The sequence below is a fragment of the Anolis carolinensis genome, chromosome 5, assembly GCF_035594765.1.
Source record: "Anolis carolinensis isolate JA03-04 chromosome 5, rAnoCar3.1.pri, whole genome shotgun sequence".
Classification (NCBI taxonomy): domain Eukaryota; kingdom Metazoa; phylum Chordata; class Lepidosauria; order Squamata; family Dactyloidae; genus Anolis; species Anolis carolinensis.
In genome coordinates this window covers 66702227-66727747 of record NC_085845.1, presented here as the reverse complement: position 1 = coordinate 66727747, position 25521 = coordinate 66702227, and the positions used below count along the sequence as shown (strand labels likewise).

The 25521-nt window shown below is 38.5% G+C and overlaps 1 protein-coding gene across 3 annotated transcripts in view; it reads left to right on the top strand.

The window, feature by feature from the left end:
• The window catches only part of acsl1 (acyl-CoA synthetase long chain family member 1), a 50045-nt gene that overhangs the window by 13218 nt on the left and 11306 nt on the right, over window positions 1-25521 (top strand). For 2 of the 3 annotated variants that reach the window (XM_008111813.3, XM_062981413.1), the window contains exons 2-14: window positions 3546-3774; window positions 9809-9923; window positions 10104-10168; window positions 11547-11648; window positions 13998-14097; window positions 15930-16108; window positions 18162-18194; window positions 18292-18343; window positions 19143-19216; window positions 21212-21289; window positions 22265-22399; window positions 23384-23518; window positions 25069-25164. In XM_008111813.3, coding sequence (XP_008110020.1) covers window positions 3580-3774; window positions 9809-9923; window positions 10104-10168; window positions 11547-11648; window positions 13998-14097; window positions 15930-16108; window positions 18162-18194; window positions 18292-18343; window positions 19143-19216; window positions 21212-21289; window positions 22265-22399; window positions 23384-23518; window positions 25069-25164 — 1359 coding nt within the window. In that variant the 5' untranslated portion in view covers window positions 3546-3579. Of the gene's footprint in view, window positions 1-3545; window positions 3775-9808; window positions 9924-10103; window positions 10169-11546; window positions 11649-13997; window positions 14098-15929; window positions 16109-18161; window positions 18195-18291; window positions 18344-19142; window positions 19217-21211; window positions 21290-21340; window positions 21419-22264; window positions 22400-23383; window positions 23519-25068; window positions 25165-25521 lie in introns of all 3 variants that reach the window. The other variant, XM_008111814.3, reaches the window with a different exon arrangement.

The window sequence follows — 25521 nt, the reverse complement described above, 5'->3', positions numbered from 1 at the left end:
GATCTTGGGATTTGTAGTTTGATGCTGGATTTCTCTTGAGTGAGAATTCGAAATACCCCTCTCTAAACTGCAAATCCCAGGATTCTATTGGACGCTGCCATGACAAAGTGGAGTAATAACTGTAATCCAGGACCTTGATGCTGTTCTCCTGTCCAGATATGGTGGTAGATCTTGAGAGAAGACAAGACTACTTTAAAGCTGATTTATTTTATTTATCATGTCAGAAGCAAGTAAAGCTGATGAACGGCTAGTCTAGCAACCTGTGAAAAATAGCTTTTTATAACTCTTGCCATCATATTTGCTTTGGTTGAATTTGCACAGCAAGCAAGGTATCTTGGCTGATTGTATACAAACATTGTGTAGGTGTATTCTGCTTGATCCCCCACTGCTTCCAGCAGAAGTAGTTAAACAAGCCTCAGAGGTTTATTCTTTGTTTATCATATCATGTGAGCGCAGGCTACTCCCCCTTGTCTGGTTTGTTTCTCACAAGTGAAAGAATAGAGATGTAAAAACCAATTGTATATTTTCTCATCTGTAACAAGAAAGGGTATCTTAGAATCCTGTCTTCAAAATGTTCACTGTCCCCTTTCAGATTTTAGGACTTTTTTATTTTGGCAACAAACGTTTTTGAGTAGAAGGCAAATTTTTTCACAGAGATTTGTTGGGAGGGTTGTGCAGAATTGCACGAATGTGGGAAGAAGGCAAAACTGTGTACCAAAATGTGAAAAATAATCTCAAAATATGTAGAACTCATAACTGACTCAACAGAGAAAGAAATTGAAATTCTTTATTCTTGAATGTGAGAACAAAGTTAATAATGATTTGCCTTCTTATTTTTAAAAAAGGGTAACTGCCTACACTCACAATAACCTAATAAACAACCCATGGAACAATGCTCTGTGGTTTAATTATGGATACAGTTTAGTGGTTCATTGTACACGAGAAGGCTAGGTTGCTACGGATCTCTGACTTGTATTTTAGAAAATTTAGCCGTGTGTAAAAAACAAACGAATGTCAATTTAATAAAGAAACATCTGCACTCATGTCAATATGCTTGTGCACTTATGATTAATGCTTTGTCTGTGGCAGTGAGTTGGGAAGCAACAAAAGAGAAGATTTTTTTCAGTGGCAGGCCATGGATTGGACCTGGTCCATAAGCTGTTGGCTGCCAGTTTGTGATGGGTTTCACAGGAATAAAAATCAGTTGTATCAATGGCCACAGATATGGTGGCAGTTCCTAACACATTGAGGAAAAAACCCTGCCAGTCTTTTGTGTCATCTAGCTTAGGAAGCACTATCTATGGCACTTTCTCTCCACGGAAGGTTATTTTACTTCTTTTATCTTAAAAAATATACCAGTTCATATGGTCTGTGAATCTTGGCCCTGATTCTCAGCACTTACTCAGTCCATGTTTAAAGATGTGCAGTAATCCATCATACTTTGTACGATGCAATTGCCTTCTGTTTGTGAAGCACCTTTCTGAATGTCCAAAGCTCTTTAACCTTCCAACCTTATTGCTGCTCCTAATCCAGAGATCTACTAGTACATCCTGTTTAACCTTCAGCCCACCTCTAAGTTACTACTTTTCTGAGTATTCTGGTAGATGAACTCACTGTATACTATTGTGAGGCATTACAGGAAGGAAAGCCATTGATAAAAAGAATGCAAATTATTAATAATAATAATAATAATAATAATAATAATAATTTTAATCGTGTCAGAAGCGACTTGGCAAGTTGCTTCTGGTGTGAGAGAATTGGCCCTCTGCAGAAATGTTGCCCAGGGGACACCCGGATGTGTTACCATCCTGCTGGGAGACTTCTCTCATGTCCCTACAAGCTGGAGCTGACAGACGGAAGCTCACCCCATCTTGCGGATTCGAACTGGCAACCTTTTGGTCAGCAGTTGAGCCAGCACAAGAGTTTAACCCATTGCGCCATCACGGCTCCGTTATAATTAACATTAATATAATAGTAGTATTTCATGTATGCAGTACTTTAGATAGCTCAAAAGCATTCCTATAACAATTAATATTAATTACATAGGAATAGGAGTAAATGTGAAAGCTCATCCTTTAAGTTTGACTTGGAGTCTGGAGAGCCACTTTTTAAAAGTAATCTGTTCCTCTTTTACATTACAGTATTCAGAGAGTCATTTGCAGAACTTTTCATGGAAACATTTGATAAAATAAACCATTGGCCATGTATGTCACATTGCTAGTTACGTTTTGTTACATGCTGTTACTTTAAAACCGCTGATTCGAAATGCATGAAAAGTGACAAATTCCTATTGCAATACTGTACTACTAAAGTTATTTCAGAAAGTAACTAGAAAATGTTACTTGTTGCAGGGAATAAATAACTGCCCCCAATGCATTTTTCTTGGCATGTGGGTTTCTTGCATACTTATTGGGGAGGAAGTAACTCATTATACAAAGCTATGTCAAAAGGGATTTTTAAAAAAAACGGATAAGCATTGCTCCTTATGCTCTCGAGGTCAAAGCATTTCCTTCCCTCCAGCCCCATGTCTAGTAAACTTGAGTGTCGTATTCCACAATTCCAGAAGTGGCTGCAGTCTCCAAGCTGAAAGTTCCCCTGCCTCCCACAATGTTCTTTTTTTTTTCTTTAAAAGCCTTTTTTGTCAGCCTTCCTCTGGTGATAGGAATGAGCTGATGATGGGCATTAATGAATGTCACTGTCAATAGGCAGCATCTGAAGCGAACATTGTTTGTTTCCTTGCTTCCCACCCACTGTACGCAACGCAGTGGGGTGACTTCAGACTCTGTTTCCATTGGCCCGCCTTCTCTCAAGACTAAGTATGGAGTGTGTCTGCTAGTTACCTTTGCCCTACTGGGCATAAACCTATGAGTAAAGCACATGACTGATGTCCTAAGAGACCTTCGCAGTGGAGGGAGGTGCTAGCAGGAGGCTTGTTTCTTTTTTTAATGAAAGGTCTGTTGCTCTTTTGCCCTGTCTCTGTCTGCAGAAAGTTTGATGGGAAAGCACACTCTTGCTGTTCTGCCCCCCCCCCCCGGCTAAGTGATACATACATACATATATGCATAGCATTAAGTCTGATTGTGTGGAAAACACGCTGATATTTGAATTTGTTTGAGAGCTCTGCAGGTCTATTTAAGAGGCAAATGCTCTGCGGCTTTTTAAAACTGTTGCTCTGTTTTGTCAAAGAAAAAGGAACTATTGCTGACTCTTTTTCTTGTGACTTGGCTCTTGAGCAGATTCCATACTATTCAAAAATAGACAAGCATGTATTTTCTCAAAGTTTGGCTGGTATGTTTCATAAGATGCGACACCTGACAACAGCAGTCTGACACAAACCAAAAATGCTAGATGAAAAGTCTCCTTATTTAGAATAGCATTTTTCCTCTCAATGAAGTAATGTTATCAGTGCTATCTGGAATACAGATGGTTCTAATTTAATACATGGTGGCAGAATATTTGGAAGATGTGTATTTTCGTCTCGCGATTTCAAAAAGGGTTCTTTCATAATACATTAGTTGCTCACCGTTTTTCTCTTTTGTCACCAGATTTCAGAATAAAGGACAAGGGAAATAAATCGCAATGCAAGCTCATGAATTGTTCAGGCATCTGCGAATGCCAGAACTGGGTGACGTGAGGCAGTATGTGCGAACTCTTCCAACAAACACATTGATGGGATTTGGTGCTTTCGCAGCACTCACAACTTACTGGTATGCCACAAGACCAAAAGCTCTGAAACCACCATGTGACTTAGCAATGCAGTCGGTGGAGGTGGAGGTAAGCAGTTGTGTAATTTGTCTTCTTTACTGTCGATTCTTTTGTAGTATCATGTTATTGTGATCTTTGGAAGTAATTTGACTTCTCTAGAGGTCACTGTACTTGCATTCCTCAGGTTTCTGGCAGCGGAATGTTCTGTCTGTGAAAATAGGTTCTTAAACAATTAAAGCTCTTGGTCTTTCAAAACCTGTTAGGATTAAAATAAAGACTGGCTTATCTATGCTTTTTAACGGTCAAGGCAACCTTGTTCTTTCTTTGTGTTTTCCTCTCAAGTGCTTCATAGTAGAAATTAACATGTAGCATAAAAAAGATACCTTTAAGGTTCTGTTCACCTATCACCATTTTTTCTCTTTTCTCCCATCTCCATGGTAGCATGTTAATTGTGCAGCAAGTGGAATATATCAGGATGGGAGCACATCATACAGACACTGCCTACAATCCTCTTAATACTTTCCTGCAATAGTAAGGAGAGATTGTATACATTCAAAAGGATTATTGAATATATACCTCAGGAAAAAATGAGGACAAAGATTCTGTACCTCCAATACATGCATAGGCCAGTAGAGCTCCTTATATCAGGGTCAAAAGAAGTGTGTTTAATTTTCAAACTCTTCATTGAGTCTGTTCCTAAAAAAGAAATCTCACCTGTGGTAGAAATCTTATATTTAACACAGTGTTAAAGTCTTTTTAAAAATAAAATCAGAAATGAGCTTCCGTGTCAAGAAATAGTGAAAGAGAAACCTAGAACCTGAGATGAAGAGTTTTGTAGACGTGACTCACTAAGCAATGCCTCTGAGGTTGTAACAAGGCAAAGCAAGAGGCCAGTCATCACTAGCAGGACACAGCATCTTATATTGTGCCAGGATCATCCACTAACACACACACAAACCTCACACTTGCCCTGTACTTTCAGTGTGTTTCAGTGTAAACATTTAACCCTACTAACTAAACAAAAAGGTATAGTTATGTTTGTCCTCATGGAGTAACGTGCAGCCATTTCTGGAAAGTTCATGGCTCTTTACTTTCAAATCATTGATCTCTCTTATAGTGTACAGAGTGCAAAGCAGAGACTGCTTAATTTCACAATTGTCTGCAGGGCCCCACACATTTTGGCTGACCTCACCCTGGCTTGTCCTTGGTATGACCCTGCTCTATAGAGAGTCTAAACTGTAGAGGCAAGTGTAGAAACAGACAAGCTACTATGTTTAAAAATCAATGGTACCTGACAGAACAGCCTAGCTGTCCTTTCAGAAGATCTTCCCTGTCGTGTTTTCTGCATTTCTGAAGTGCACAGGATGGATTCCCTGTAGTTGGAACACCCCCCAACTTCAATGAGTATTGTTTAGAGAAAATGTTTTCTCTTTATACAGTACTTATGTCTGGATGTTCCCATAGGGTTAGATTAGGTAATCATACCTCTTCTGCTCTCACTCTCAACACTGGGATGCCACAGGGCTGTGTGTTGAGTCGCCTTCTTTATACACATATGATTGCACCTCCATCCACCTTATTTATTTATTTATTTATTTATTTGCAGTATTTATATTCCACCCTTCTCACCCCGAGGGGACTCAGGGCGGATCACATCACACATATAAGGCAAACATTCAATGCCTTAACATAGAACAAAGACAGAGACAAACACAGCTCCGAGCTGGCCTCGAACTCATGACCTCTTGGTTAGAGTGATTTGTTGCTGCTGACTGCTTTATCAGCCTGCGCCACAGCCCATAGCAATATTATTACCAAGTGCGTAGATGATAAAACAGTTCTGGGGCTTATCTCTGAAGGAGATGAGTCTGCCTATTGGGATGAGTTGGATTGGCTGCTCTCGTGGTGCAGGGACAATAATCTGGTTCTTAACATCAATAAGACCAAGAAGCTCATAGTGGACTACAGAAAGAACTGACCAGAAATTCAGCCCTTGGTCATAAATGGAGACCAAGTTGAGTGGGTGACCAGTTTTAAGTTTCTGGGTGTCACTGTTAAGGAGGATCTGACTTGGGGCGCTCATACGGCAGAGATGGTACTATCTGAGACTTCTAAGGAACCAACAACTGTATGAAAAACTGCTGGTGACTTTCTACCACTGTGCTATATAGTGCCTAACCTACTAACCTATTGTATCTGCTCATTGTTTGGTAACTGCACAGTGGCAGACAGGAAGGTGCTCCAAAGGGTTGCCACTACTGGTTGCCATCTCCCTTCTTTGGAAGAACTTTGTAAGTCCCACAGTCCTAAGAAAACTCAGAGCATTCTTAAGGACCCATCTCACTCAACATTTTCCTTTTTTGAATTATTACCATCTGGCAGACGGTACAGCGTGACAAAGACAAGGACAAACAGACTGTGAAAAATAGCTTTTATCCTAGAACTGTAACTATGTTGAACTACATGGTTTCACATTGATATGTGGCACTGGGGGCTGTGTGGTGATGGTTGGAGTGTGGAGAGATGAGTGTGCTGTTTTGATGATGTGTTCTGGGGAAAGGGTTTAATTTTGTTGTACAATGACAATAAAATTATTATATTCTCTTCAGAAGTTTTAATAGCTCTTTTTACAGTATTCTCCTTACTTGAGTACTGAAATGCTCCCCATTATTAACCCTCACTAATAAGGTAGATATTATTCCATCAAAACAAAGGTGTTCTGCCAGGTTAAAGATTTTGTTTTATAGTTTTATAGTGGTTAATATCAGAAAGGTTGTTGTTGCAAACTGGTTTTTATTACAGCAATCTTTTTGCATCCATAATTGTTCAGGAAACTTACAAATTGCAGTATAGAACATTTTAATTCATAACTAAATGTGAATACGATGTAGGAAATCTGTATTTCTTAAAATTTCTTTTTTAGGCAGCTACTTGGTCCATAAAAATTCTGCACTCCAGTGTTCAGGTTATCCTTTTTCGGGGACAATTCAGCAAAGAGGGAAAATATTATTTCCTATTTCTTACCATATAAAATCTTTTTGCATTCATAATTGTTCAGGAAACTTACACATTGCAGTATAGAACATTTTAATTTATAACTAAATATCAACACGATGTAGGGAATCTGTATTTCTTAAAATTTATCTTTTAGGCAGCTACTTGGTCCAATAAAATTCTGCACTCCAGTGGTCAGGTTATCCTTTTTCAGGGACAATTAAGGAAAGAGGGAAAATATTATAGTAGAGTCTCGGTTAACCGAGCCCCAGTTAACCGAGCCTCCGTATCATCCGAGGCGCCGCTGGGGGCGCCCCTCCCTCTCCTTCTCTCAAGCGAAGGGAGCTCGAGAGGAGAGAGAGGGAGGAGGAAACATCCCAGAAGCGTCCTGCAATAGCTGCAGCAGCAGCACTCATTGGTTGCTTCCCTGGGTCGACCCCTTGCCCCTTGGGAAGTACCCCAGGAGTGCTGCCAGGCAGCAGCCTCGTGGGCTGCTTCCCAAGGGGCAAGGGCTCGCCGAGGGACGTCTCCCCAGATCTCCCTCGGCCAGGCCCTTGCTGGAGGAAACTCTTTCCTCCAGCAAGGGCCTGGCCGAGGGAGATCCAAGGAGACGCCCCTCGGCGAACCCTCGCCTTACCCGAGGAGTTTGGTTATCCGAGATTGGGCCCGCTCCTTTATCTCGGATAACTGAGACTCTACTGTATTTCCTATTTGTTCCCATAAATCCCAGTTTATTGTTGTCTTGTGTGACTCCATCCTCAGATGGTTTGTTCAGGGTTACTGAAATTCCAGACTATCCTTTCTTCTTTCCTGTATTGTGCTGGCAAAGTAACTGAGACCGTGTCTTTAATAAGAGCCAATGTGCTGCTCTTTCAACCTAGTTACTGGCAGTGCTTGTTGACACACTCTTTCCATAACCATCAATCAACGAGCCAGCAATTGGTAATAACTCTGGGAAAATCTTGGGCCATAAGCAGTTTATCTGACATAGTTGGTTAACAATCTATGTGTTGCTGGCTATAATCATTTACTTTGCTTGAATCAGCATCCTAATAGCAGTTCCACACCGGCTTCTCCAACACTGTATATCTTCTGGGGATATTTTTGTCTTGAGAGATGTGCCAACAACTGTGTTTACATAAGAATTGGTGATACTATTGCCATCCCTTTTCCTTATTCTTCCAGGTAAACCTTTGACTAATAGCAGTCCAGTTGCTTTCTCTGACCCTGCAAACTATGGCCCCTTCTATGCTGCCATTTAATTCAGATTATCAAAGCAGAAAATCGAGATTATCTGCTTTGAACTGGATTATATGAGTCTACACTGTCATATAACCCAGTTCAAAGTAGATAATCTGGATTTTATATGGCAGTGTAGAAGGGGCCTAGACAGACTTGAAAATGATGCTGTAAGGTCTATTGCAAAATCAGAGCTAATATAATATCCTGTCCCAAAAAATGAAGTGGAAATTCCCCCAGTTCAAATTTTCCATGGTTTTCTTGACCAGAAAGCCATTGAAATTCCCAATTAGTAACTGAGAGAACATTACCAACATTAACTCCTACAGGGCAGTGAAAATTTATGCCCAAAGGACAAAGCACTGAATATGTTGAAAACTAAGTATTAACTAGATAAGTTGCTTGTCTGTGGCATTGCTCTTTGTACCATAAACCCATGCCAGTATGGTAACTTGTCTCCAACTAGTGTAAAGTTTATGTGGAAGGATGCATTTCTGTCTAAAGAGCAAGGGGTTTAAAGTTGAACCTAATTATTCAATCTTGCTTTGACTGCAGATAAGATGGCCAGACCTGGGGCTGCTTACTTTGCTGTTATTGAGCTATACATAAAAGAAGAAAAAATAGAGTTCTGTGATTACAGTTAGGATGGTTTTTAAGAATTAGAAGTCTTATCACTGTGATGAAGAAGATGTACTCAGTGACAGAGTCAGGTTCACTGGTGTGTGATATGTGAAACTGACCTTGATGGAGGGATGGAGTCGGAAATAGGAAGAGAAACTAAGATTCTCATTCCTAGAGGATTAGATATGCTATCTTGAAGATTGGGGGCAACACACACACACACACACACACACACACACACGGACCAGCAATTGTATTTCCTTCCAGGGAGTGAAAGCCTTTTCTCCATTGCCTTGCTGCAAGTGGCAGGGCGGGGGAGATGTGAATGAAATTTGTGGGACACCTGAATTTGGTGGCACATGGCACCTCTCGGGGGAATCCACATTAGGAGACCAGAACTTTGCCTACAAATAACAAGCTATAGCCAGTGTTACTTAACACTTTGTGTATTAGGATAGGAATTTCTCAGTTGAGAGATGCTTGTCATTTTAATTACTTAACAGTGTAGAATGTTATAGAGTGAGTGATCACAGTAGTGCACTTTCACTTACTGTGAAACATGGCCATTTACTGTAAAATACGTGCTTTGTGATTCTTTTTTCATTCAACGACTTGTGTGTTGATCATTGTTCATACAATATTATTTGGATACTTTCCGCTGGCTATTTCAATGTAATTTTAAAGGAAGTTCAAATGGTATATACATGGATTTTCACGTTTAAATGTAAACTATGAGTATTTGAAACATTTTGACCCTAGTGAAAATGGTGTTCCTGGCTGAACAGTTTAAATATAGCAAGTAGGTTCTTCTAGGCAACTGGGTATTTAGGTGGAAGTAGGTTTAACGTACCTGACACCTCTACTATATAGGGTTTATTTTGGTTTGGGATCTATATAAAAGAACCAAAGCTTGGGGAAATTACTGTTTTGAATTGCAAGTACCAGAATCCCGCCTCCCTGTGTGGTCAAAGTCTGGATTTTTCAGGCACTAAATTCTGAGAATTCTAGGTTCAAAAAGTAACTTTCCCAAGCTCTGAAAGAAAAACTTACAAAGTTCATGAGATAGTTTTTCTCAGCGGCTGTAAATAAATTTGAGCACTAAAACCTGTGTTTACCCAGAGTATGCACTGGTATACTTCCTAATCTGATTAATTATTGCAATACCTGAATCATTCACATATTGATGTTTAGGATGTTACACTGAAGTCTTCAGAGAACCAAATATGTAACTTTAATTCACTTCATGCAGGGTGAAGAGCACGCCCGAAGATCATCACTACTTGACAGTGATGAACCAATAATTTACTACTATGATGATGTGAGAACAGTTTATGATGTCTTCCAAAGAGGAATACATGTGTCAAGTGAGTACTTCAGCGTGCTTCAGAGAAGGAATAGTAACAGATTGTACATGAGTTGAAAGCTTGAGGATAATTATTTAAAAGTGCTGAATGAGCCATTTGGTAAAGAAATGAAACTGAATCTCTCCCGCCGAGCGACTGCTGTTAAGTTACTTAACCCATTAACTATTTATATTCCCCCAGACAATGGGCCATGCTTGGGAGTAAGGAAACCAAATCAACCATATGAATGGATGACTTACAAGGAGGTAAGTGTGTGGTGATGTCATTAGTAATGGGACTTGCAATTGCAAAAGGCAATTTGCAGCATAGACCTATACATATTGACTTAGAAGTAAGCACAGCAGAAATCAGTGTATATTGTCTGGTGGTAACAAAATGTAGGCTTACATCAGGGGTCTCCAAACTAAGGCCTGTAGGCCGGATGCAGCTCTCCATGGTCATTGACCCAGCCCCCGCCCTTTAGATTTAAGGTTGCCCTAAGTCTGAAATGACTTGAAGACACACAACAACAACAACAACAACAACAATAACAATCCTAATTCATTTGACTCATCAGCCCAAAGCAGGGCCACACTTCCCACTGAAATACTGGTTAGTTGATGTTGGTTAAAATTGTTAATTTTAAATATTGTATTCTTTCAAAAAAAAAAAAGATATATGCAGTGTACATAGGAATTTGTTCATGTTTTTTTTTCAAACTGTAGTCCAGTCCCCAACAGCGTGAGGGACTGTGAACTGTCCCTCTGCTTAAAAAGTTTGAGGACACATTTTTAAAAAACTGAAAAGTGTTGGATTGGAGAAGGTAGATAATTGCAATTACTGGATGTTTAGTTTAAAGCGATTTTGTGTTTTTTAGGTTTAAATTATCTGTTAGATTTGACTAGCATTATTTTTATGCAGCATAACATGCTATATAATATGTTTCATCTGATATGTCTCATTTTAGATCCTAAGGTGTTTAAGAAATGTTCCTATCCCTCCCCACTAATCAGAAGCACAAAATGTACCATCCCTCCCCTTTATGTCCTCATGAGATGGAATACAGGAGGTTACTAGGGAGAAGAGAGAAAGTTCAGGGATTTCTGGGAATGATACATCTCTCAGAAATTGATCAGGTTGTTGAAATAGCCTGAAACAAGTATCCTGTATAGCCAACATTAAGTACAATTGAATGCCCATAAAAGTTGTGGAACTCCCTTAACTCTAGTAGGACTTTAGCTATATGATTACATATGAACTTCCTAGAGATCAGACCTGAGGAAATTGATTTTTTCCTGCAAGGTCCAGCTATGCTCAAAACAAATCCATTCACGCAGGGTCTACTGCAGATTTTTCTAGGTCGGTGTACACGCTTAGAAGAAAATGAAATGAAATGTAAACTCTTTGTAGTTGTATTATTTCAACAATGATACTGCTTGGTTATAGATCAGATTTTTTTCTAACAAAATTTTTTAGGGAATGTGATGAGATGGGACTTCCCTAAATTGATAGTTACCTTTTATGTACCTGAGCTATAGAAATACATTTTTGTAACACTATAGTATTGATCTGTCCTTTCAGAAACAATTTTAATGTGTTCATGTGTATGTAATCATGCTTCTCTATTATCTCTTTCTTCCTTAGGTTGCAGAAAGAGCAGAGTGTATTGGTTCTGCACTAGTGAACAAAGGCTTCAAGCCATCTTCGGATCAGTTCATAGGACTTTTTTCACAGAACAGACCAGAGGTAATCAAGAGTCCTTAGAATAATAAATCGTATGGAATAAAATAGTTCAGTAACATAGCTATGTGTTTCATAAAAAAAATTATTTGAGTATATACAGTAGTTATTGCTGCTTTTAGTGTTGGATGTATCTGGCATGGTTAGCATGCTGTTCTGGATTAGGGAGGAATTCAATGTTTGTAGCTAGAATGGAACAAATGATCCTTTAAATAGTATTGGAATGTGCTTGTCATCATCCCTAGCCAGGATCTCTAGTAGTAGAGACAAGAGAAATTGCAGTGTAACATATGAAGGACAATGTGTTTTCCATTTCTTGTTTGAGGACTGGTCTTTTTGATTACTATTGCACAGGACTTTGGAAAGTAGTTCTATCACAAACTTCCTGGCACATGCATAGTGGGCATCGCATCTCAAAACCGCTAGTGATTTGGCTGTCCTGTCTTGTGCTCTGTTAATGTTCTGCAGAAATGAAATGTACATACATATCATGTAGCTAATCTTCTACTGCTGGCAGAGTCCTGTACAATCTAAAAACCTGTCAATCCTCTTCTGTCATGCTTCCCTTTTTTCCTGAATGTATATTTCCTTTGTGGAGATTATAGCCTGAGGATTGGGTCTGTTTCACCTTTGACTTCCTGCTTCAGGCATTCTTCCTCAGGTACTGACTTGATGTTGATAAACAGTTTGTCTTCAGTGGGTATGTTACACAATGCCCATCATGATTCATAGGTGATGAATGAAAATCTATAGTATATCATGTTTAACTGTGAAAGTAATATAAAAAGGGGTCATTTGGCATCTGTATCCCTGCTCTGCGATTCATGGAAACCTACGGTGAGGGACCTTGGGCAATTCACATTCTCTCAGCCTCAGATAAAAGCAAAGGCAAGTCTCTGGACAAATCATGCAAAAAAATTTCAGGATAGGGGTGCCATTAGTTGAAAAACACTTGAAAGCATACAATAACCACACACAGGCCTATTGAGGTTTCAGTAAATGGCTGTGCTTGTTTCATGTGATCATTCCAAGATTACTAGTTAGAGTTGTAAAATAGAAAAACACTGTTTTTTCTGGTTTCTTTTCAAATGTTTTGTAAAAGAAAAATCGAAATCATGTACATTCTCTCAGTTGGAAATGCAAATACCATTGAAGTGAAATGTGAACTTCTCCAAAGGAGTACCTAGCATAATTCTAACTGGACACATTGCTCTTGGCAAAGAAGAGATTGTGACTTTAGGCTTGAATGACAGTGGCATATGCTACCAAGTGTGCATCTTTTCACCGTAGTACATAAATTACCTCTGCAGTTGTGTCTATTCCCATGTTCAATATTTATAAAGCTTAGATGATCTATAGCCTAGAGATCAAGATACTTTGCCTTAGGCCATGGTGTAGGTGGTTAATGTCAATTCTTGTATGCTTCAATATTCTTATTGCCTTGGGTGTGAACATAATATAGATTGATTGCATCATACCAGTCAGCCAAGGAGCCGCAGTGACACAATGGGTTAAACCCTTGAACTGCTGACCTAAAGGTTGGTGGTTCGAATCTGCGAGATGGGATAAACCGTCTGTCAGCTCTAGCTTCCCATGCAGGAACATGAGAGAAGCCCCCCCCCCCCCCCCCCGGATGGTAACACATCTGGGCGTCCTCTAGGCAACATCGTTGAAGACGGCCAATTCTCGCACACCAGAAGCGACTTGCAGTATATTTTCAATTCGCTTCTGACATGATTTTAAAAAATACCAGTCAGCCAAGAAGATGTATACATTGGTATAGAGCCAAAATATGTGCACTGTAGTGTTTTAAATTAAAACACTAAACAAAAACCTACAGTCAGACATGCTTTGTCAACTTTGGTGTCACGACATCTGCATACTCATAGCCACCACTTCATGTGTGGGAAAAGAGCCTTGCTTAAAAACAAAACAAACTTTTGACTTGCTGTCTTGATGGAAAAATATTTAATTAGGTTCTGAATTCTGGCTTACAGTGTATACACATTCATTCAGAAGACTTCTACAGGAAAATGAATATGTATCTAGAAAACCGGAATTGAGCCATATTTCCTGCAGATATGTGTTTTTTTAAAACTGACATTCTGATTCTGATAATTACCTGTACATTATATGTTTCCTTCAAGGAAAATGCCAGTCTTTTCTACAGCTGATGTAATGTGTGGAATTGCCCTCATTGCTAAGTATTTACATTGATGAAGGCATCTTGCTTTGAAAGCCAGCTATCCAAACTCAAATCATTGGATGCAAGTGTGAAAAGATATAAACTAGGCAAGCTATCTGTACCATTGTGCCTGTCAAATCAGTCCTACATTATTTATGGTTCTCTTGCAGTGGGTTATTATTGAACAAGGATGTTACACTTACTCTTTGGTGCCTGTTCCTCTGTATGACACTCTGGGAGAAGAGGCTATCACCTATATTGTAAATAAAGGTATGTGTTGTGTTTCTTAGCAGCAGAATACTTGGATTTGTGGTACGTCCATAACTATATGGTCTGTAATAAGATCTCTGTCATGCTACCCCTCTATTCTGCCTTGGTCAGATCACACCTGGAATAATGTTTCCAATTCTGAGCATTACAATTTAAGGTAGATGTCCACAAACTGGAATGTGTCCAGAGGAGGGTGACTAAAATGATCAAGGGTCTGGAGAATAAGCCCTATAAGGAGCGACTTAAAGAGCTGGGCATATTTAGCCTGCAGAAGAGAAGGCTGAGAAGGAGACATGATAGCCATGTATAAATATGTGAGGGGAAGTCATAGGGAAGAGGGAGCAAGCTTGTTTTCTTCTGCCCTGGAGACTTTGATGCTTAATAAGGTCTTCAAACTACAGGAAAGGACATTCCACCAGAACATTAGGAAGAACTTCCTAACTGTGACAGCTGTTCATCAGTAGAACTCTCTTCCCCAGAGTGTGGTGGAGGCTCCCTCTTTGGAGGCTTTTAAACAGAAACTGGATGGCCATCTGTCAGGATGCTTTGAATGCAATTTTCCTGCTTCTTGGCAGGGGGTTGGACTGGATGGCCCACAAAGTCTCTTCCAACTCTGTGATTCAGCATAGTGTAGTGGTTTGCATGTTGAAGACAAGGGTTCAAAACCCCAGTTGGTCATGGAAACCGACTGGGTTTCCTTTAGCAAGTCACGCCCTCTCATCCTTAGAGGAATATAATAAACCTTCTCAGGATAAATCTTGTCAAGAAAACCTCACAGAAGGGGTTGCCTTAAGTCACCATAAATCAGAAATGACTTGAAAACACACAGGAACAACAACGGTAGGATGCCTGCTATCACACCATGCAGTTAACTTTGCATCTTCTGAAAGTTTTAACTACAACAGAATAGCAAGTAATGGGATCAAGCAAATGCTAATTAGGTGGAAGTTAATTAGGACTTTCTTACTGTAGATTTGGAGACTCAAAACAGTTTTTTTTGTGGTTGAACTCGCTTGGGAGAATCAGCAGTTGGAATAAAGTATTCTAGATACCTTTCACACAGGTTTCTTTACTGAATTGTACTAAGCCCCTAAGTGTATACCCTTTCATTAAGAAACATTTTTTAAAGTATATCCAGGAAACGTAGCCTGTGAAAGCTAAGCTATGTGTTGTCGAAGGCTTTCATGGCTGGAATCACTGGTTTGCTGTAAGTTTTTTGGGCTGTATGGCCATGTTTCAGAAGCATTTTCTCCTGATGTTGCACACACATCTGGATTCCCCCAGGCAGGAAGCAGCCAAGCTTTGAAGCTGCAAGGCTATTCAGTGCTAATCAAGGTGATCAACTGCAACATTCACACTTGCCTCAAAGAGAGAAGAGTACTTTCTCCCATCCTGGACATTCCGCAGATATATAAACCCCACTTGCCTAGTTTCCAACAAACTTCACAATCTCTGAGGATGCCTGCCATAGATGTGGGTGAAATGTCAGGAGAGAATGCATCTGGAACATGGCCATACAGCCCAGAAGACTCACAGCAACCCAAAGCTAAGCTAGGTACACCTACCCAGCCAGTTTTAATCACAAATGTTTAAACCTTTTTCTTATGTTTAATCTTTGTTTTGTGTATTTTAACATGTATTTTGTAGAAATACTTTTTACGAGAAATATATTCTCATAATATGTGTATTTTATAAAATGGTTTTAGATGATTTTGTGTTTTTAGCAATGTTGTAACCCGCTTTGAGCCACAAGGAGAGAACGGATAAGAAATATTATTATAATTATTATTATTCATAATTGTTTATATTGTTCTTCTTTCTTTTCAATTTAGCTGACATTGCTTTGGTTTTTTGTGATAAATCCGAAAAAGCTAAACTTCTTCTGGATAGCATTGAGAAGGGAGAAATATCAGTACTCAAAACTATTGTGATTATGGATCCCTTTGACAGTGATCTTGTGGTTCGTGGAAAGAAATGTGGAGTGGATATCATCAGTATGAAAGAAATGGAGGTGAGCAAAATAGCTTCAGGGACAACTTTCAGTTCTAATGATGCAGCCAAATGCCTTAAGAAGAAAGAAGCCAAGTTTAGCCTGTTACAAAATGCTGCTCTTTGACCAGCTGAATAAAGGATAAAGTTTGGACTGCTGGTCTTTCACAATGTGTAAATGATTTTAAACATTTGCCAAGATAAAAGATAACACAGTCTAACATGTCTGGTTCAAAGGTTGTGTCAGTTCTGAAATAGTTGCAATCAAATAGGCATTCTGATAAATCTCTGTAATCCCAATTCATGAAATATAACTGTAACAAAGATCAGGCATAGGTCTGATACACAAACTAGTATACTCTAATGTTTCTTGAAATTCTGTTTTGTATTTATCTACTACAATTTCGTGATGTCTTCCTTGAGAATCTTGAACATAATATTCAACCTCTGAGTATTTAGTGGTGCTGATGGCTACATCCTTCCAGTTGATAGACTACTGAACTTGAAAATACTTTCTTACATTTTGGGGGGCATCAAATACGCAGTTGGAACCACTTCAAAATTATCTTGGCTTAATTATCCATGGATAGCCAGTCCAGTTTATCTCTGTATTAACTGAGAATTAATGTCACCAGAAATAAAATGAGCAGCTTCAGATATTTTGCTTAATATCTTCGGTCCCATCCACATTGCCATATAATGCAATTTCATATTGCAGTTTAACTGCGTTATATGTCAATGTAGACTCATATAATGTAGTTCAATATAGTAAACTTCTTTATATGGTAGTGTCACTGCTCCCAAAACCGCACACTTGGATGCCAAAGTAGAGGTTTACTTATGATTAGTACAAGCGGTCTTAAAATTTTGTGTGCTCTTTTCTATTGCTTATCTTCCCCTCAGTGCACTCAGAAAATTGAAGCTACAAGGTGTTCTGTTAAAAGAGCACTGCTACATTCAGAATGGATAATCTAAGTAACCAAATGCCATTTGATCTTGGAAGTTAAGCAGGGTCAGCCCTAATTAGTAGTTGGATGAGAGATCACCAATGAATACCAGATGATACCAGCTACATTTCAAAAAAGGAACTGACAAAATTACTTCAGAATGTTCCTTGCTTAAGAAAACCCTATGAAATGCATAGGTTTGAAGGCAGATTGTACAGTATATATACACACAGTCAGAATAGTATAAACAAATTTTTATTACTTCTCTATTAAGCTGAATTATAGGATAAGCATTGTCAAGTGCTCTACTATTAGCATGAAGTTATGCATGGTGGCGCAACGGGTTAAACCCTTGTGCCGGTTGAACTGCTGACCTGAAGGTTGGGTTGCTAACCTGAAGGTTGCTGGTTCAAATTTGCACAACGGGGAGCTCCCGTCTGTCAGCTCTAGCTTGCAGGGACATGAGATAAGCCTCCCAGCTATCATATCCGGGCATTCCGGATATGTCTCTGTAGATGGTCAGTTCTCTCACACCAGAAGCAACTTGCAGTATGTTCTCAAGTCACTTCTGACACGATAAAAAAATGAGAAAGAAAGTGATTTTTTACAATTTTAATGATTGAGAATATTGTATGTTTCTAATATTTCCCCAAACATGTTCCAAGATAAGTTTTAACATAAATATGCAAAAATATATTTAATTCTGGTCAGGTTCATCATTAATTGGATAAGCTGCATCTGACCAAACCTATTTGCTATACTGTCATTGGGAGAGGAGTTCTTAGTTGAATGAGGTAGACTTTGTTCGCTACAGATCATAAATCTTTGCAAACTTAGTACAATTTGTGATGCTTGTTTGGCTTCAAAAACCTGGACCTGTTTTTGCTAACTCTTTTTAAAGCAAATACAAGTTTTTTAAAAAAAACATATACGTATATGTAAGGGCAATCTAGGCAATGACACTGGGCCGATAACATGTTTTTCATCTGAACATAATTTGACCTTCACTAGAAACTAGTTAATGAAAAGTACATTCCCTGCAATAGCTTACAGCAAAAGATCTGCAAATTCTGAAGGGGGCTTTTAGATTTCTGATTAACTTACAATTTTCTGTTTCTTTTTTTAAAGGCATTGGGAAGAGCTCGCAAGCACAAACCTGTAGTAAGTCCTACATTGATTCTAATACACAAGACCAACACACTAAAATGTTTAATTCTTCTTTAAATATCAGAATAACTAGTGATTAATTTCTTGTTAGGTTCCAAAACCGGAAGACCTAGCCATAATCTGTTTCACCAGTGGAACCACAGGTATATTTGTCGCAATTCTAGAGGTTGATCTGAAAAGACAAAATCTATCCTAGGGGAATGGGGGTATTCTTTCTAGATCACAAAATGGAGAAACATGGGCATCTTTTGGTCCAGAGTAAATTGTAATTATTGCTGAAGGTGTTAATGGCTTAAAATCATATACCTGACTTTATTCAAAACCTGTATCACAATCTTAACATACAAAAGCTGTATTAATACTATTAAAGCAGTTATTTGACTAGATTGTTGTGAATCCAAAGTTTTGGTAATGCATAAATCATGAGGGGTGGGGTGGGGGAGTAAAAGTTGCATAGAGGATGCATTCCTCTCGCCTTCGAAATGTCTTTTAGTAAACTGTTGTAGAAATATGAGGAAGTAGAAGAAATATGAGGAAGAAGGACTACCTAGTTGTACAGTAGAGGCTCGCTTATCCAACGTTCTGTATTATCCAATGTAGTCTGCCTCCCACTCGGATCCATAGCTGTTTCTTTAGGCAGCAACGCACAGTTGGTCAACACACTCAACAACAACACAAGTGCAGCCACACAAGTGGCAGACTTGTTGTACAACATGATGTTTTGGTGCTTAATTTGTAAAATCATAACGTAATTTGACGTTTAATAGGCTTTTCCTTAATCCCTCCTTGTTATCCAATATTTTTGCTTATCCAACATTCGGCCAGACTGTTTATGTTGGATAAGCGAGACTTTACTGTATTAATTTTATATGTGTTTTCATGAACTTAACAACTTGACGTTTCTAGGTTTTCACTATTGTGAAACATGCCTTTTCCCTTTAGGAAACCCCAAAGGAGCAATGATTACTCACCAAAATATAGTGAGCAATATGTCGGCATTTGTGAAAGCTACAGAGGTAATCTTCGCAGATTGAAAAAGTAACAAGATTTTGGAATATGTCTCACTTGGACAGGAAGCACTCAATGAACCATGACTGTTGTGTCCCCTTCAGCTTTAGTCATATGTCTAGTACAATAGTATTATTATTTTTAAAACAATCTGTTGTTTTAACAAAGCTACTGTATGGATTAATCTGCAGTCTGTTATGATTCCTAAAACACCCTGATCTCAAGGTTCACATAAATTCAAAAGATGTACTTGTTCAGAAAGACACACTGAAACATATTATCCTGTGTCTGCTTTATTACTTTATAGTGTCTTAGCTTTCTGCAGTAATACGAAATATTCCAATGCTTGTTCATATTCTACGAGTTATTTTAACTTTTTCTAGTGCAGAGTATGGATGTTTTTGAAATATCTAATATCACTCAATCTGTTCCTGATGTGACACTTCAGCCTGATACTATCATGTTCCTAATTTTTGCCCTTAACCTAGACCAGTTTTTTTTTCTGGCATCTTTATTTGTCTGTGATTCCAACTTGTGACAAAGTATTAACTATTTGTATTTACTCAAGTCTAATGCGCCATTGCATCAAATGCCCACCTCAATTTTTAAAACCCTGAAACCCAAAAAGTATTTACTATATTGTGCAAATATAATGCACACCCTAGTTTTGGGAAGGTAATTTAGTGAAAAAGGTGAGCATTAGAATTGAGTAAATACGGTATATCCACTGTTGCTACTCTACTTGCAAACTGTTGTCTTTAACCAGATGATTTAAAGTTGCAATGGTTTAGTAGAAGGGAAGGCAAAATGATAATTCAAACAACTCTCACAAAAAGGGCATTTATGGAAAAACATCTGATTGATCATCTTCAGAAAGTATCTCAATTCTGTATAGTTGCGGAATGAAATTTATTTAGGCAAGACGATTCATTTTCATCTGTTGGAAAAAGTCTGCTTTCTGGGAAACACATTTAGTTTAAGCTTCCTGTCTCCGGAGAGCTTAAACGGCTTTGGTGCATTTTGTTCATCTTTGCCCCCTGCTTGTGCATCTCACACAGTTGAGAGTCTGGAAACAAGGGATGATTTCGTTTCATCCCCATGTTTTGAATGCTCCTATCCAATTTTTCAATGATAAGATGTTCTCACTGACTCTTACAGTATTATTAGTAACCCAGGATTAGACTTGAGAAGTTTGGTCAGCTATAAAAGGCTGTCTGTTTAAAAGCAGGGGTTCTTAAAGATCTAGCCAGGATCCACACATAACATTCAGTACTACTTTTTTCCTGTCGTAAGGCTAACAGTCAAAAGAAAAATTAAAAAGAAAAAGAAAAACAGAAAGGGAGTGTGGCCTAAAAGAAGCACGTGAGTTTCAGACAACTCTGGGATTGCTGAATATTAAAGATGCTGAAATCTTTAATATTCCATGAACTGGCACCTAATTGTAGGTTTCCAAGTTGTTATAATACACTCATGTTGCCAAGATCAAATAATTAAGGATACCTTTTTCAGTCACTTATATTAAGCTATACTTTACCTACTGTGTTCACTGTATTGAACATTGTTGTTAAGAGAGTCTCACATTATTTGGAGGATTAAAATGTTGACTTCTCACACATAACAGCAGCATCAGTTCAGTTTTTATGGGATATACAAAACACTTGTCCACATAATTGGGTCTAGAAATTGACACTAACTATCTTAATCTGATGCTTCCTGTGTTCTTTCTAAAGGCATTGGTGATCATTATAAAGCAAATAATGATTGTATACACTGAAGGGCATCTCAAAAGTGGCAACAAAAATTATCGTGAATACATTTCAAGTCAGATCTTTCTAAAATGAAAGTTTTAATTGCAAGAAGGAAGGGCTTTGGTGAAAACATTGGCTTCAAGTTGCCACATGGTTGAGATGTACAACTGTCTGATCTTGCACTATACCACACTGCTATTATCTGAATATTTTCTTAATGGGTTTCTGTTTCTTTCCTCTTCCTATTGCTGACAGAAAGCAGTTTTACCTTCTACAGAAGATACCTTAATTTCCTTCTTGCCACTCGCCCATATGTTTGAAAGAGTTGTAGAGGTAGGCATTTGCATGTTTTATGTAGCTATTAAGCAGTCTCCTCTTTTGCAGAGTGGCCTTATACTGAATCCCAGTGACACACAAATTTCCTATCTGCCTCTGGCACATGTTTTTGAAAGAGTGGTACAGGTAAGTCTCCTTTGGATTGGGGGAGCAGTGTTTGTCATTCTGTACACAAGTAAGTACATCTGGGTAAGCTTCCCTGCTTCTCGCCAGGGGGTTGGACTGGATGGCCCATGAGTTCTCTTCCAACTCTATTTCTATGATTCTATTATTCTAAATGTGGCTTAAAGAAAATGGTTAAGATGTAAAAAGACCCAGTAACTATGTTCGGAATGATCATGGAATCGTAGTATCAAAACATCTAGAGGTCAGAGTTTTTGAGAGATTCACTCCAAAGACTGGTATGAATTTGCTTTTCTTCCTTAACCTTTTCAGGACTTATGGTAACACATTTTAACGTTAAATAATGTAGTGTAAAGTACAATATATACTCATATATAAATCTTGACCAAGAAAACTTGAGTTTAATTATCCACTGGTCAACGTGAGTACTATACCTTAACTTTTATCAAAAAGAAACCATCCCCTTCTCTGAGTAGAGTGGTATAAGCTTAGTCCATCCTTTGGAAAATTTAAGAAACACAGTAATTTTCTATACTCTCTTCACCAGGCTTTTTTGAATATCCTGATGGGAAAATGATAGTGAAAGCCAAGGGCTGCTGGCCTCCTTATGCAATACTGGCACTTTCACCTCTCCATATAATAATCTTCAAATTTATTAATGTGCCATATAAAAATCCATATAAAAATGGGATTTACTAACTAGACAGTATTATGAGGAGCAGACTAATCAAGAAAGGGTCTGTTCACTTACCGAAATGTGGAGAAATGGTGGTAGAAAGACTTAATGGGATAAGTTATTGGACGCATTAGTTTATTTTTAACTCTCTTTTATTATTTTTTTCCCTACAGTGTGTGATTCTTTGTCATGGAGCACGGATAGGATTTTTTCAGGGAGACATCAAGCTGCTTATGGATGACTTAAAAACTTTGCAGCCCACAGTATTTCCAGTTGTGCCAAGGCTGCTGAATAGAATGTTTGACAAAGTAAGCCCACAATTAATTCAATTTAATTGATTTTAATATCTTTAAAAGTACAAAATGCCCTTTGGACTATGGGGGACCTGCTCTGTCGCAAAAAGCATGACAATGACAAGTATTTATTTATTTATTTACAGTATTTATATTCTGCCCTTCTCACCCCGAAGGGGACTCAGGGCGGATCACATTGTATACATAAAAGGCAAACATTCAATGCCATACACATAGAACAAGACAGAGACAGACGCAGAGGCAATTTAACCTTCTCCTGAGGGGATGTTCGATTCCAGCCACAGGGGGAGCAGCTGCTTCATCATCCACTGCGATGGCACTTCCTTATTCCAACTTCCAATGGATGATTTTTATGGAGTCGTAAATTAGTTAAATTAGCCTCCCCACTTTATAGTGGTACCTTAATTTCCTACTTGATAGATGCAACTATCTTTCGGGTTGCTAGGTCAGCAACGAGCAGGGGCTATTTTTTTTATTTTTAATTGTCGGATGCTCACCCCGCCATGGGCTGGCCTTGAACTCATGACCTCTTGGTCAGAGTGATTTATTGCAGCAGGCTGCTTACCAGCTTGCGCCACAGCCCGGCGCCTGTTTTGTGTTTGTGTGTGTGTGTGTGTGTGTGTGGAGCAATTTGAGAAACTGCAAGTTGCTTCTGGTGTGAGAGAATTGGCCATCTGCAAGGATGTTGCTCAATGGATACTCAGATGTTTAATTTTTTACCATCCTAGTGGGAGGCTACTCTCATGTCCCCACATGGGGAGCTGGAGCTGACAGAGGAAGCTTACTCTCCCCAAATTCGAATCGCTGACTTGTTGGTCAGCAGTCCTGCTGGCACAAGGGTTTAACCCATTGCGCCACTGGGGGCTCCCGGTAGTATGCCTGGTCATTGACTCACTTATAGACCAATTTGCCATGAGCCAGGGAAGGATCTGTACATCATTTTTTTTCGTATACAATAATATTTTCTTTTTTTCTCAGATCTTTAGCCAAGCAAACACTTCATTTAAGCGGTGGATATTGGATTTTGCTTCCAAGAGGAAAGAAGCAGAACTTAGGAGTGGCATAATTAGAAATAACAGCCTGTGGGATAAAATGATTTTCCGTAAAATACAGGTAACTATGATTTTGTTGTTTCCAAAATGTAAAGAGATTACGCGTCTCTTATTGAAAGTAATATCCCAAGCCTAATTGTTTGGTGTTGAGTGTGCTTTGCATTTTTAAAAATCTGTAATTTTTAGAATGTTGGAAAAGTTTTTATACCAAGCCAGATTAGTTCTCTAGCTCAGTGTTATTTAATCCAAATAGTAGCATCTGTCTAGGTCTTCCCATACGTCTATGTGTAGATTCTGGGAACAAAACTATTCATTTTACATGAAAAACCCGGACTTTGGTCCTTTTCTGAAGAATCCTTTTCTTAACATCTCTTAAAACATGACAGAAGTCTTCTACAATACTGCTTCTTAAACTGTGGGTCGCAACCCCAAATGTGGTCCCCTTATCTCAGGGCTGGGGTCAGAAAAAATTGGCAATAGTAAAAAGTTTCAAAATGTCACCCATTTATAGTGGACTTTGCAGAATTTTTTCAGCTGTATTTAGCAAGCCTTGCAAATTCTGATTTATTATCAATACGTTTGATTTTATATACCTATTTTATATTATATATTATCTATTTACCTGGGGTCACATACACATTTTTCAGATGGAAAACACAAGAAGCATGCATTGTCACATGATGCTTGTCTTGTTCAGTTCTGTAAAGGATCTAGTGATGTTGGGTAGAATCTTGTGCATTAAAATCTTGTGAAATGAGGCCACGAAATCTCACTTTTACTCAGATCTGAGGGTTTCCTTTCAATTTATTTGATCATTTTTAGCTTGCAGTACAAAACTCTTAATTTTTAGGAGGTAGTCCATACTGTAGGTCCTGGTATAGTTATGAACTGTAATTTTAATAAAGTATTATTTTGCTGATGTCCCGTACTGAGGATGTGAGCATGTATGAGAGAGAAAAGGCCCCTAATTGCTCCACAACGAATGCCTTGCAAATAGAACTGGCCTATTGGCTTTGCATTTCACTCTTAATTCTCTCTTAGTACTACAACATATATTATCTTTGTTATGCCCTTCCTCACCCAATTTGGTGCGAAAATACTACTTGCCACAAATTGTGCAAGACCCTCATTTCTAAGGCTACTTTATTTGAAACTAATTGCAAAGACCACTTGATTTTGGTAGTAAATAGTAAGCTGAAACAGGAAAAAATTAATTTCTTCACAGTTGTGGTTTTCAGTCTATGCTTTTGAAATGAGCCCTTAGTATTGGCTATGGTTTGATTCCAGGACCCACTGTGGATATCAAAATCCATAGATGCTTCAAGTGCTAATGTGTCATAGTAAAATGATGTCCCTTATATAAAATGGAAACATCAAGGGTACCTTTTGGAATATTTTCAAGCTGTGTGGGATTTAATCCATGGATACAGAATCTGTAGATATAGAGAGTCAATTTGTGTCTGCAATTAGAAGTAGGCTCCCATCTAGTTAAACGTTCATTTGAATATTCTTCTGCAAACATGTATCGTCTGTCAAGTCACACTAACTGTAGTATTTTTAAAAAATGTTGGAGTAAAAGTATCATGTGACCCTTTTTCCTTTTCTCCTTAGGCAAATCTGGGTGGCAAAGTGAGGCTTATGATTACAGGAGCAGCTCCTGTTTCGGCAAACGTGCTGACATTCCTAAGAGCAGCTCTTGGCTGTCAGGTGCGATTGGACAGTGTTTGGAGGGCCAGTCAATGTCTTCTGTAAAACTACTTTAAAGCTCTTTATGTCAAAAGTATAAAAGTCATACTTTGTTTAATGCCATAAGTTCAAATGAGAAAGAATAAAACCCCAATCTCAGCCGGAGGAAAGAGGGAGAGGATTTTCTGTAGAACAAGGACAGGACAGGGAATCAGATTTACAAGCTCATGTTCTGCTCATTGTGGAGGTCATGAAGAACTATCTTTCCTAATACAAGATTGTTTTAAAATACAATCATCCCTCCACATTTATTGGGGTTATGGGCACAGGATGCCCATGAAAGTGTGGAGAAAAACACAAATAAAGAACTTGCTAATT